General features: G+C 35.0%; 1 protein-coding gene across 1 annotated transcript in view; it reads left to right on the top strand.

Moving 5' to 3' along the window:
- Window positions 1–301: 301 nt before the first annotated feature.
- Window positions 302–12,618, top strand: part of SHOC1 (shortage in chiasmata 1) — a gene marked incomplete at both ends in the record, with an annotated part of 95,564 nt that continues 83,247 nt past the window's right edge. The window contains 3 exons of the mRNA XM_082843643.1: window positions 302–346; window positions 2,815–2,938; window positions 6,655–6,742. Of these exons, the coding sequence (XP_082699769.1) occupies window positions 302–346; window positions 2,815–2,938; window positions 6,655–6,742 (257 nt within the window). The remainder of the gene's footprint in view (window positions 347–2,814; window positions 2,939–6,654; window positions 6,743–12,618) is intronic.

Consider the following 12,618-nt stretch of genomic DNA (forward strand, 5'->3'; position numbering starts at 1 on the left):
TGATCACATTAAATATATTGCAATCCACCAGCTAGGAGTTGTATGGATAAAATAGTGTGAAAACTATATGAACAATTTTATACCAATATATATTATTTTCATATTAGATTTAAATCACAGTAATAAATGTTATTTTCATAGTTAAATTTTTATCATTCAGAGCCTTTTTTAAAATGAATGAACCAGTGGTTTGTGATTAAGAATGGTTTTCTGCTCCTGGCTTTGCTGTTTTACCAACATTTACTTTTAATTTTTATATTTCCGGACGTTGTAATTTGTACTGCTTCCAAAGAAAGAAGACATGTTTCCAGCATTCAAATATTGCGCAATAGACTATTCATATGAGGTAGAGTATTACTGGATCACTACCTGTTTACTAAAAATTATGATATAAAAATGTTATCTACATTCACTATATGATTATGATTATTTTTCAGTAGTCCTTAGAGTAATCCTTAGTCTAATTACTTTGAAATTCATTTAAAATTACTTTCCACTTTTAATATACCTTAAAAATGCTACTTTGGGAAGGAAATTATTGACAATTTAACATGAATTTGAAGCTGTCAGCAGGAAAAAAATATAGAAACTCTTGACAAGTTTGGACTGCTTTTATGAATGATCTTGAGCGATCTTGAGAGGAGTGGGGAAAAAGCAATCCCAGTTATCTTTATGATAAAATGACAGTAACAATATGTATTGGCCACTTACTATGGGCCAGATACTTCGCTCTTTTGATGGATTATATCATTTGATCACTTGCTCTTTTGATGGATTATGTCATTTTGATGATCATAACTACTCCATGAGGAAGATACTATTATCTTATCAGGTTTTACAGTTTTACAGGTTAGAAAAATGGTGTCTAGAGAAGTTAAATAGCTTGTACAAAGCTGAAATTCAAACCAGGCACATCGTTAAGAAACTAATTAAGGACTTCCCTGGCAGTCTAGTGGTTAAGACTCTGCGTGCCCAATACAGGGGACATGGGTTCGATCCTGGTGGGGGAACTAAGATATCGCATGTCACGCAGCAAAAAAAAAAAGAAAGAAAGAAAAAAGAAACTAATTAGAATAGTTGTCACACAACAGTTCATAGTTCTTATGATCTTAATTAACAAGTTAAATTTTGGTTTTCTTTATAACCTTGACCCCCATCTATCAGGAAAAAAATTGCTCCACTATAACTAAAACTGTGTTATATTTTATAGGAAATAAAAAAGGTATATAGGTATCTTCAGGTTTTCTTATTCCCTCATAACCGAGGAAGGCAAATGTATCATTATAACACATATATGGTAGGGAATCAGAGGTCATCGTTACACAAATATTTATGAATGTATTATCCACTTGCAAAATTAGTCTATACTCAAACATCCTCACACTTTCATCCTCACCAATGGTATCTTAGTTTCTTGCTGGTATCTTAGTTTCTTGCCATGATACAATACAGATATACTAATCAATGGCAAATCTTGCAAAAGATACTGGGTTTTGTAAAGTTCGTGAAAACAGTGTTGAAGAACCACTCAAATAACAGGTAAAGTTATTATCAGACGAAGATTTTACAAAATTAGACCAGATTACAGACAAGAGAAAGAGAATGGTTTGAATATCAAAGGAGTCAGAGATGCCTTGGGAAAATTTGACTAAATCTTCAAATATTTTCTAGAAATATTTATGATCAAAGGTGAAGTAATGACTAGTATCATGCATATCGTCATATAACACGGTTTTGAGGGAAATTATGACAAAAAATCAGTTATAAATATAAGCTAACTATGAACAAAATTTCATTAAATATAAATTTTAATTTTTATAACTTTATTTCATTTTTTAGACAAAGTTCTAATCAAGCTTTTCTTTCCTTTTTACTATGAATCTTTGGTCCTCATTTTATATAAATTACTTTAACTGAGCTTTTCTTTGTACCATTTATTCTTAGATAATGAAGACCTCTTATTTAATATGTTATTATACCTTCAGTAAACATAAAACTCTTGGGAAGTAATGCAAGAAACTATTATTTGTCCAAATACGTAGAATAATGAATTCTGTGGGAAGTTGAGAGTCACTGAGGGACGGCTTCATAGAGGAAATATTGCTTAAGATGAGCCTTGAAAGATGAATAGAATTTTGATAGCTAGAGAAGAGTATCAGGGCATTTTTCAGAGGCACAGTGTAGACCACAGTGTTGATGAGGAAGTGACCACTAAATGTTAACGGGGTAGTAATTGATCTATTTAAAGACTACAGTTAGTATTAAAGAGTAATGGGAAATAAAGCAGGAAACTAAAGGCAGACCCAAGTATAGAGAATTTTGATTTATAAGCTTACTTAACTGATTTAACATCCTTTTAAGGTTTAATTATTAGATTTTTTAAAAAATTAGTAACATATTTGCTGGATGTCACAAGTGAAACTGTGCAAAGATGTAGAAAACAAAAGTTAAGATAGCCATATTATACTGTTAAGTGAAAAACAGCACATTGCTAAATGGTATATAAATGATGTGATCCCATTTTTTTTGTCACACGCGCGCACACACACACACACACACACACACACACATATTTTAGCCTAATCTAGAAAAGAAAGTATCTAGGAAAATACACCAAACTATTACTGATATGACTAGGGACCTTGACTTTCTCAGTTATGTGGTTCTGTGTTAGATATTTTATAGTAAGCATGTATTACCTTTAAATAAAAATAATATAAATTTGAGAGAATTTTAGTATTCTGAATATTGACAGATAAGTATTTTAAACCCACTATATATTAAAAGATTTTATAATCTTACTTTCTTACATAGAATGTAGTTAGAAAGAAGTTTTGCAGAGATGCTTTATTGCTTCGAATCCCTTCATGTTTATATCAAGATGAAAATTATCCTGCAAGAATTACTGATAATAAATTTAGGAAGCCATGGACAAGAGGTATGTTTTATTTTTTAAAAATTTATTTTTAAAAGTGTTTCAGAGTTTAGCATAATAAATTATTAAGAAAATGCAGTGATTTTCTCATTATATAAAAGTGTATTCATATCAGAATTCCAAGAAGTTTACAAATTAATATTTTTATGACAGAATTTAGGTGACAAAGTAAGGAATTGGAAAGTTTATACTAGATATGAATAGAATAAATAAAAGATATGTAGGTGATGAAGTCTTAAAATATTCTAACATTGTAACATTCGTTGTACTATAATAGGATCTTGTTCAACTGTAGGAAGGCTACTTTAAGTTGTAATAATACACTGAATATAAAACTATTTTTAAATGTATATGTACAAAATACCATCTTTTGCTTTTATCACGTCATAGACTTAAGAAAGACTAGCCTCCCTGGAGGATACAAGTCAGTTAACGACATTTATTTACCCTGTATTCTGTATAGGCACCGTTACAGGTGCTAAGAACACAGTTATGAATAAGTCATAGAAATAGTCCCTGCCTTCACTGGGTTTTCAGACAGGTAAGGAGGATGCAACAATAAAACCATTAAACATGTAAACTAATATTTGGTATTGATAAATGTATAGAGAAGATACATAGTGTAATGTTACATGAAATTTCAGGAGTAGGGAATGCTATTTCCTAAGATGGTTAGGGTAGGACTACAATGAAGAGGTGGACATTTGAGTTGAGATCTGAGTAATAAGACGGCAGCAGCCATAAAAAGATATAGGGGAGAAGCCTTTCAAGCAAATGCAAAGTTCCTGACTCAGGAGTAAACTTGATGTGTGTAAGGACCAGAAAATTAGGCCATCGTGACTACTTAATGAAAAAGGGGAGATCTGACAACTAGGCAGATTCTGAAAGATATGAGGCTTTGAAGGCCATAAGATGGAGTTTGTTTGTTTGTTTTTTTATATTATGGCTGATATGGTAAGTCATTGGACAGTTTTAAGAAAAAGTGGCATAACCTGATTTTTGCATTAGAAAAACCATTCTTGTTGTTTGGAGGTTGGAAGGGGTAGGGATTGGGAGGCAAGGGTAGAGGCGAGAAAATCAATCAGGAAGCTACTGTATGGTTCAGAATCTAGACTACTAGGTGAATCTATACTCTACATAAAAGATGGTACCTTAAACTAGGCTTATAGTAATAAAGATGTGAGAAGTGGTTGAGATTGGGATAATTTTAGAGGTCCAGCCAACAGTGAGAGGGTTAAAAAAAAAAATAGAAGAATAAAGAGTTTCTTCTAGGTTTTTGACCTGAGCAACTGGTGGATGGCAGTGCTATTTCCTAAGATGGGGAAAGGCTTGTGGGGAAGCCTATTCGTGGCTGGAGTCAATAGCTCTGCTTTGGCCAGGTTTAAATGCCTATTAGGCATCTAAGTGGAGACATCAAGAGGCAATTGGTTATATTAATCTTGAGCACAGCTGGAGTTTCAAATTGGGGTCATTGATATGTAGACGCACATTAATTTGTAGAACTGTATGAAGTCACTGAGAGCGTGAGTATAGATAGAGCAGAGAACCTAGGACAAAGCGGTAGAACACTCCAGCCATTAAAAGGCTGATATAGAAGGTGAAACCAGCTAAGAAGACAAGTGAGGTAGAAAAACCAGAAGAGTGTGGTGTTGTAGAAGTCTAAAGAAGAAAGTGTTTCAAGAAGGAAGAAGTGGTCAAAAGCATTGGTCCCTGTTAAAGTGTCAAGTAAGATGAGAATTGTGTGTTGACCGTTAGCTTAATTAAATGTAGATCATTGATGACCTTGGTAAGAGCAGTTCCACTGGAATATTGTGTATGAAAGCCTGATCAGAGTATGTTGAGAAGAGAATGGGAAGTGGGATGTGAGATGGTAGTTATAAACAACTCTTTTGAAGAATTTTGCTATGACGGTAAATAGAAAAATAGAGGTGCATTAGCTGAAGGGAGAAATGGGGTAAAGAGTTTTTTTTTTTAGATGTGCGAATTAAAAAAATATATGTGTGATAAGGAAAGAGACTATAAAATGTTTGTCTGCCAATGGAAATAATCTTGGTAAAAAGAAAGAAAATGATGATGCAGGAAATAAAAAGGATAACTTAGTAAAAGAGGATAATATCAAGAGCACAATGGGAGGAGTTGGTATTAGAAGCCAGGATGGTTCTTCCACTATGATACGATAGGAAGGCAGGGTTTGTAGGTACTTATGGTAGTGAGATGTTAGAATTGGTGGTAGAAGATGAGGTCGTTCTTTTCTATTTATACTAACTTTTTGTGTGGAGGCAAGGACATAGAGAGTGGGTAGGGGGATGAGTATCAAAAATTTGAGGTGGGGGGAGTGTCAAATAGTTGTCCTGAAGAATGAGAAAGTCAGTTTTATTAAGAAGGATATTAAGATGAATTACCATTATCATCTGTCAATGTTGGATGCCCATTTAAAAGTTATGGTCAAAATCTCAAGTGAGCTTATTCAGAATGGCTGGGTTTTTTTTTTCCCAAATAATTTTCAGCTGTTCTAGTGTACATATACAAAGTGAAGAGTAGGGGGTTTCCTAAGTTGGTATAAGGGAAAGAGAGGCAAGGGAATTAAGAGTCTTTGTGAGGGAGTGATTGTGAGACTGGCCATGGAACCTAAGCTGTATGAGAAAGGAAGTGAGGACATGAGGGAGGATGAATATATTGTAAAAATGGAAGGGTCAGTGGATTGAAGGTCTCAGTCAGGTTGGAAATAAAGTAAAGAGTAGCTTTCATCAAATGCTTCTCTAAAACTATAGAAGGAAAAAAATGAGTTAATTATTTTTCCTAATTCTTTTCCTTTTCTTCTTTTTAAAAATAATAATAACAATAACACCAAAATTTATTAGGCATTTACACCATGTCAGGCACCATTCTAAGCAATTTACATGTCTTATCACATTTAATCTTTACAACACTATGAAAAGGCCATTATTGTTCCTAATTTGTAGATAAGTAAACTGAGGTAGAAAGAGGTTAAGAGATTTACCCAAGATCATGCAGTTAATAAAGTAGCAGTATAAGTATCTAGGCAGGGTGATTCCAGAACCTGTATTCTTAACCACTAAACTTTTATATTTTCAGTGAGGCACAGACTCAGATGTTCAGTTATTTGTTCAAGGTAACAAGAATAGTAAGAGCTAACTCTTAGGTAGAATACAGGTCCTTTGCCTCTTCACTCAGTTGCTGCTTCTGACACTAGCATATGACGTGGTTCCTCTCCTCAAGGAATGAAGGGTCTAATTTGGGAGACAAGCTATAGATACAAATAAAATTTTAAACTATGACTGTATATGATTAAGTACTGAAGTGAGTGCCACTGACAATATTATGGCCCTTCAAGGGGAATGTATCAGAGTGAGCTGGAATGGTAAATAAAGGCTTTATGAGAAGTTACATGAGCTGTTGAACAGGATTATCTGGGATGGTAGTGCTGTATAAGCAAAAGAGAGGCTGTATAAATGAGAATGCTCTGTTCAGGTGATATTGTTCTGACTGTGGTAGAGCGGGTTTTTTTAAAATTTTTTAGTGGGTGTTGTAATAATGAGAATGATTATTTAAGTATTTGGAATCTGGTATAACTTGAAAAAATTACATTTGTGAACAAATAAAGATAACACCATAATGTAAAAGGTGAATGTTTGGCTTCCTTGTATTAAGTTTAAAAGAAAATTCCAGAAGCTAACGTTTACCATTCTCCTTTCTAGTTTCAGCTGTTTCAGTTAGTGAAATGACAGAAATCTCACTCTTGGATCAATGGAAAGCAAGTCTCTTTGTGGAGGAGTTCCCTGCGAAGTATGTATCCTTAATCCCAAATTTCCCCTTTACATCTAGAAGATGAATAGTAAATTCTCCAGACAGCTAAGAGAGAAGATCCTTTCCTTTACATCCTCACAGGTTTTCTTCTTTTATCCAAAAAACAAGCCCTAGTCTGAACCACAAAGGAGGGGTTAATTGAAATGATTTACAGCCTCTTTTCTATCTTTTCCTCATTTGTCACATATTAACAGTTTTCTATGCATTTGTATTGGAAAAGACAGAAATAAAGCCAAGACGGTATTATGCTTTTAACAATAAGTAAACTTTTGGTGGAAAGTGTCTATAAAAAATCCTTTATATTAAAATCAGTCTTTTTAATCCCTGTAGTAGAAATGCAGATTAAGGCTATTTTCTAACATACTTTGTCAAAATGTTATTTATTATTAGTTCACTCATTCATCAGATATTTATTGCATACTATTCTGTATGCTGGATACAGGATAAAAAATGAATAAGATACAGTCTCTACTCTCAAAGAACACAAGAAAATAGGGATAGAGATTTATAAATAAATAATTACGATAGAATGTGGGAAGTACAATGCCAGAGATAGGAACACAGAGCATAATATGAGGAAGAACATCTAACCCATTCTATGATGTTCAGGTAGACATAAAGTAGAGATTTTAGTGCAAATGTAAATAATTTACTCTGCTGCTTCACTTCATGCAAAGAGTACTGATCAGACCCAGGAAGGATTTAGTTATTGTTCAGATTTCCAGTTTTAGTAATTTAAGTTTTCCTCAGTTACTCTTGAAAGAAACAAATAACCAACTTAAATGTGTCCAGCCTCTAAATACAGAGAAGCCCAATTTACTATTTCTGTCATCTAGGAATTTGAAAATCAGATTAGGAAGATAATATATGAGCAGAAAAAAATTAACAATGTTAAGAATTAAATGATAATATAAAATGACCATCAAAAGGTCTATCACAAGGTATAAGGTCACTACAAAGTATCTATCACATGACTAAACTCTAGAGCAGGGAGGAAGCAGAAAAGTGTAGTAAAAAGAGCTCTGCACTATGAAATAAAAGATGTGGACTTGATTTGAAAAGTCAAGTAGTGACTCAACAAGTCATTTTCTCTCTCTGATCCTCACTTTCTGTATCAGTATAATGATGATGAGTCAGTGTTTCTCAAACTTTAATGTACATATGAATCGCTGAGGATCTTATTAAAAATGGAGATTCTGATTCAGTCGGTCTGTGTTGGGACCTGAGATTCTGCACTTCTAATATGCTCTTAAGTGTGCTGATGCTGCTGGTCCAGGAGCCTACTTTGAGTTACAAGATACAAGATGCTCTCTAAAATTTCTTTTCACCCTAAGAGTTAGATTGGTAGGGCTGTGCCTTTATAAGCAGGAGAGATCAGCTTCACAAAGAAGTAGGAACTGAGCTTGAGCTGGACAAAGAAGGATAAACTAAGTTGAGAGAAAGCATTTCAGGCAAAGGAAACAGCCCGTCTGAATAGAAGCAAAAATGTGCAATAATTACTCAACAAAGGCAATGATCAGGCTCAAACAAAGGATTCCTGTATGAGAGAAATGCGAGGCCCTGAAGCAATGGGCACCCCATCATAACCGACCCTCCATTTTGCAGTACCAAGATCATGTCCATGGCAAAGAAGGTGGAATCTGTGGCACCACGTAGAATAAAATTTATATTTCTCTGCCTCCCTGTAGCCACGTGACTGAGCTTTTCCCAAAGCATATAATCAAAAGACGCTTATGCAATTTCTGAAGAATGTCCTTAAAAGGAAATGGTGTGTTTTTCTCCTCACTTTTCTCCTTTCTGATGTTATGATAGATTACAGATGTAACAATTGGTTGCAGCAACCACCTTGGAGTATACAGGATAAGAACTAAATCTAGGAATGGCAGAGTGGAACAAAAGAAGCCTCAGCCCCTGATGAATTGTGAAACTGTCTCACTAGCCATGACCTGCTAGCCTCAAGACTTTTTGTGTGTGTTTTAGTCATCATTAATTACAAGTTTGTCTCATGAAGTGAAATTTAATTTTTAATAGCCTTTACTTTTTAGATCACTTTTTGGTTCACAGCAAAATTGAGCAGAAGGTTTAGAGATTTCCCACATCAAAATTTAATTTTAAATTCGGGAGCTTTGTTACCTAATGGAAATTAAGAATAAACATTCTGATCATTAGCACTACCTAGATTTCCTAAACCTTGCTTTTCCTCTCTTTCTCACCTCTGTTTCTTCCTCCTGTTTTGTTACTTCTTAATATTGATTCTAAGACCTCAGTTTTTTTACTTTTATTAATTTGTTGGTACACTGTTTTAACATATATAGGCATTTTCTGTCATGTGTCCTGAAAAACCTTATGTTCTTCAAAACTGCACACTAAAAATAACAGGGCATACAGGAAAATTAGCTTCTATAGTCACAGCTATGCTACTTGCAACAGAGCACTAATAAAAATAATAACTATTCTAACTTGTTTTAAAAAAAGACCACCAGCATACTTGAAAAGACATGTTAAATTCCTAACAAATACATATTAGGGTAAATATAGAAATTTGAAAAAAATGAAGATATCTTAATGGGCAGGCTAAAGGAGGAGTTGAGGCTACTGAATTATGGAGACAAGGGCAAAATGCAAAAAGATCATGGAGAACCATGCAGTAAGCTTCCTAGCTTCCAGGACAGAGCTCATGGCCAACTAGAGCAAGAGGAAGAACATATAACAACATTCTCTATTCCTCTGTGGCTTGCTGCATTCAGATGAATGCAGTTGAGTACAGGACATTGCACATATATTTAGTTCATGTACACCTCATAATAACTATGTGAGATGGGTATTACAATCCCAAGATTACATGTAAGAAACTAAGACTCAGATTAAGTCAATTGCCCACAGACATGTAGCTAGTCAATAGTTGGAGTGAGGATTCAAACCCTCAAACCCTAGTCTGTATGACTTCACACCCTATACTCTGGTTTGGTTTATATAACATCTTTATTGAGATAAAATTCATATCCATATAACTCCCATTTAAAATGTCCAACTCTGGGACTTCCCTAGTGGTCCAATGGTTAACACTTTGCCCTCCAATGCAGGGGGTGCAGGTTCGATCTCTGATTGGGCAGCTAAGATCTCACATGCCTTGCAGCCAAAAAACAAAACATAAAAGAGAAGCAATATTGTAACAAATTCAATAAAGACTTAAAAAATGGTCCACATCAAAAAAAATCTTTAAAATTTTTTTAAAAAATTAAAAAAATAAAGTGTCCAGCTCAGCAGTTTTTAGTATATTCACAGGGTTGTACAACCATCACTACAATCAATTTTAGAGCATTTTCATCAACACAAAAGAAATTCAGTACCTATTAGCACTTACTCCCTATTCTTTCCCCCTTACCCTGGACAAACAACCACTAGTCTTCTTTCTACCTCTCCAGATTTGCCTATTCTGTACATTTCTTTTAAATGGAATCTAACTAAAATCATACACCAATCCCAGCGGGGGCTGGGGGGGCGGTGGTGGTGATTTCCCCACACCATGAAGCAATGCTCTAACACCAGCTGGGTGTCTCACAGTTCAACTCAATTCTAACACTATCAACCTGGAGATAGCATCAGATACCACAGGTTAAGGGTTTAGTTCTATAAGACTGCCCCCGCACCCCACACTTTAGATGCCGTTTGCAAGGTTATCACCTGTGCTTCTGACTGACCATCTATAGACTGGAGGTTCCAACAACTCCCTCTTTGGGTTCAATCAACTTGCTAGATAGACTCAGAATTACAGAAACATTTTACTTACTGGATTACCAGTTTACTACAAAAGGGAACAGTCAGATAAAAGAGATACATAGGTCAAGGCATGGGGAAAGGGCATGGAGCTTCCATACTCTCTCCCATCACCCCACTTTCCCAGCACCTCCATGTGTTCACCAACCTGGAAGCTCTCTTAACCCTGTCCTTTTGGGTCTTTAGGAAGGCTTCATTACATAGGCATGATTGATTACATCACTGGTCATTGGCAGTTGATTCAACCTCCAGCCCCTCTCCCCTTCCTGGAGGTCAGAGGGGTAGAACTGAAAGTTCCAATCTTCTACTCACATGATTGTTTCTCGTGGCAACCAGTCCCCATCCTTAGGTGCTTTCCAAAAGTCACCTTATTCACATAACCAAAGATAACTTTATCGCTCTCATCACTTAGGAAATTCCAATGGCTTTAGGAGATCTGTGCCAGAAACAGATATGAAGACCAAATATATATCTCATGTTATAAATCACAGTATCATACATACAATATATGATCTTTTGTGACTGACTTCTTTCACTTAGCATAATGTTTTTAAGTTTCATCTATTTGGTAGTATGTATCAACACTTTTTTTTTTGGCCACGTGGCATGAGGGATCTTAGTTCCCTGACCAGGGATCAAACCCTTGCCCCCTGCAGTGGAAGCGTGGAGTCCTAACTACTGGACTGCCAGGGAATTCCCAGCACTTCATTTTTTATGACCAAATAATATTCCATTTGATGGATATACCACATTTTATTTATCCATTCATCAGTTGATGGATATTTTTTCCCCTTTCTGGCTATTATGAGTAATGCTGCTATAAACATTTGTTGACAAGTTTTTGTGCAGACATATGATTTTATTTCTCTAATGGTGGAATTGCTGGATCATATGGTAACTTTGTGTTTAACTGTTTGAGGAATTGCCAGACTGTTTTCCAAGCAGCTGTATCATTTTACATTCCCACCAGCAGTATATGAAGTTACAATTTATTTACATCTTGTCAATACTTGTTATCATCTGTCTTTTTGATTATAGACATCCTGGTAGGTGGCTCATTGCATGTCATTGTAGTTTTGATTTGCATTTCCCTGATGGCTAATGATGTTGAGCATCTTTTCATGTAGTTATTGGCTTTTAGTATATCTTCCTTGCAGAAATGTCTATTCAAGTCCTTTGCCATTTTTAAATTGTGTTATGTGCCTTTTTATTATTGAGTTTTAAGAGTTCTTTATGTATTCTAGATACAAGTCGCTTATTAGATATGTGATTTGCAAATATTTTCTCCTGTGGATTATCTTTTCACTTCCTTGGTGGTATCCTTTGAAGCACAAAATTTTTAGATTTTGATGCAGTTCGATTTATCTACTTTTTCTTTTGTTATTTGTGCTTTTGGTGTCATATCTAAGAAGCCTTTACCTAAATCAAAATCACAAGGATTTACTCCTATATTTTCTTCTAAGAGTTTGCCTGTGATATATATTTTTAAAGACATAAATCAGATCGTGAAATGTCTCAGTTATTGGTGGTTTATCCATTTCATCAGTGGTACTCAGTTCCAGTTACCCTGACCTTTCTGCTTTTCTTAGACTATGCCAACCTTGCTCCCCTATTTTAAGCCTCTGTATGGCTTACTCCCTACCGTTATTCAGGTATCTGTAGCTCCTCAGAAGGCCATTTACTAACTACACTCTCTAAAATATACCTTTTGTCAACCCTCTGGCTGTTACTTGATGTTCTAATGTCTCTTTTTATTTCACTCATAACAGTTTTTCACCACCTGACATTATGTTATTTACTTATTTATATATTTGTCTATTGTCCCATTAGCAGGTAAACTTCATGAGCGCAAGAACTTTGTTTTGTTCACCATTCCACTCCCAGTGCCTAAAGAGGTGTTAGCACATTGTAGACACTCAATAAATATTTCATTTAAGTTAAGGAATTAGTGAACTGCAGTGGATGAATTTACTCAAAAAGAATGACATGGAAAGAAAGCAAAGACAATATAGACTGGAAGCCTGGGAAACATCAGCACTACAAGTTAGGCAGAGGGAGTGGCACCAATGAACAAAGAA

Source organism: Leucopleurus acutus (genome assembly GCF_964270905.1).
Source record: "Leucopleurus acutus genome assembly, chromosome: 7".
In the NCBI taxonomy this organism is placed as follows: Eukaryota; Metazoa; Chordata; class Mammalia; order Artiodactyla; family Delphinidae; genus Leucopleurus; species Leucopleurus acutus.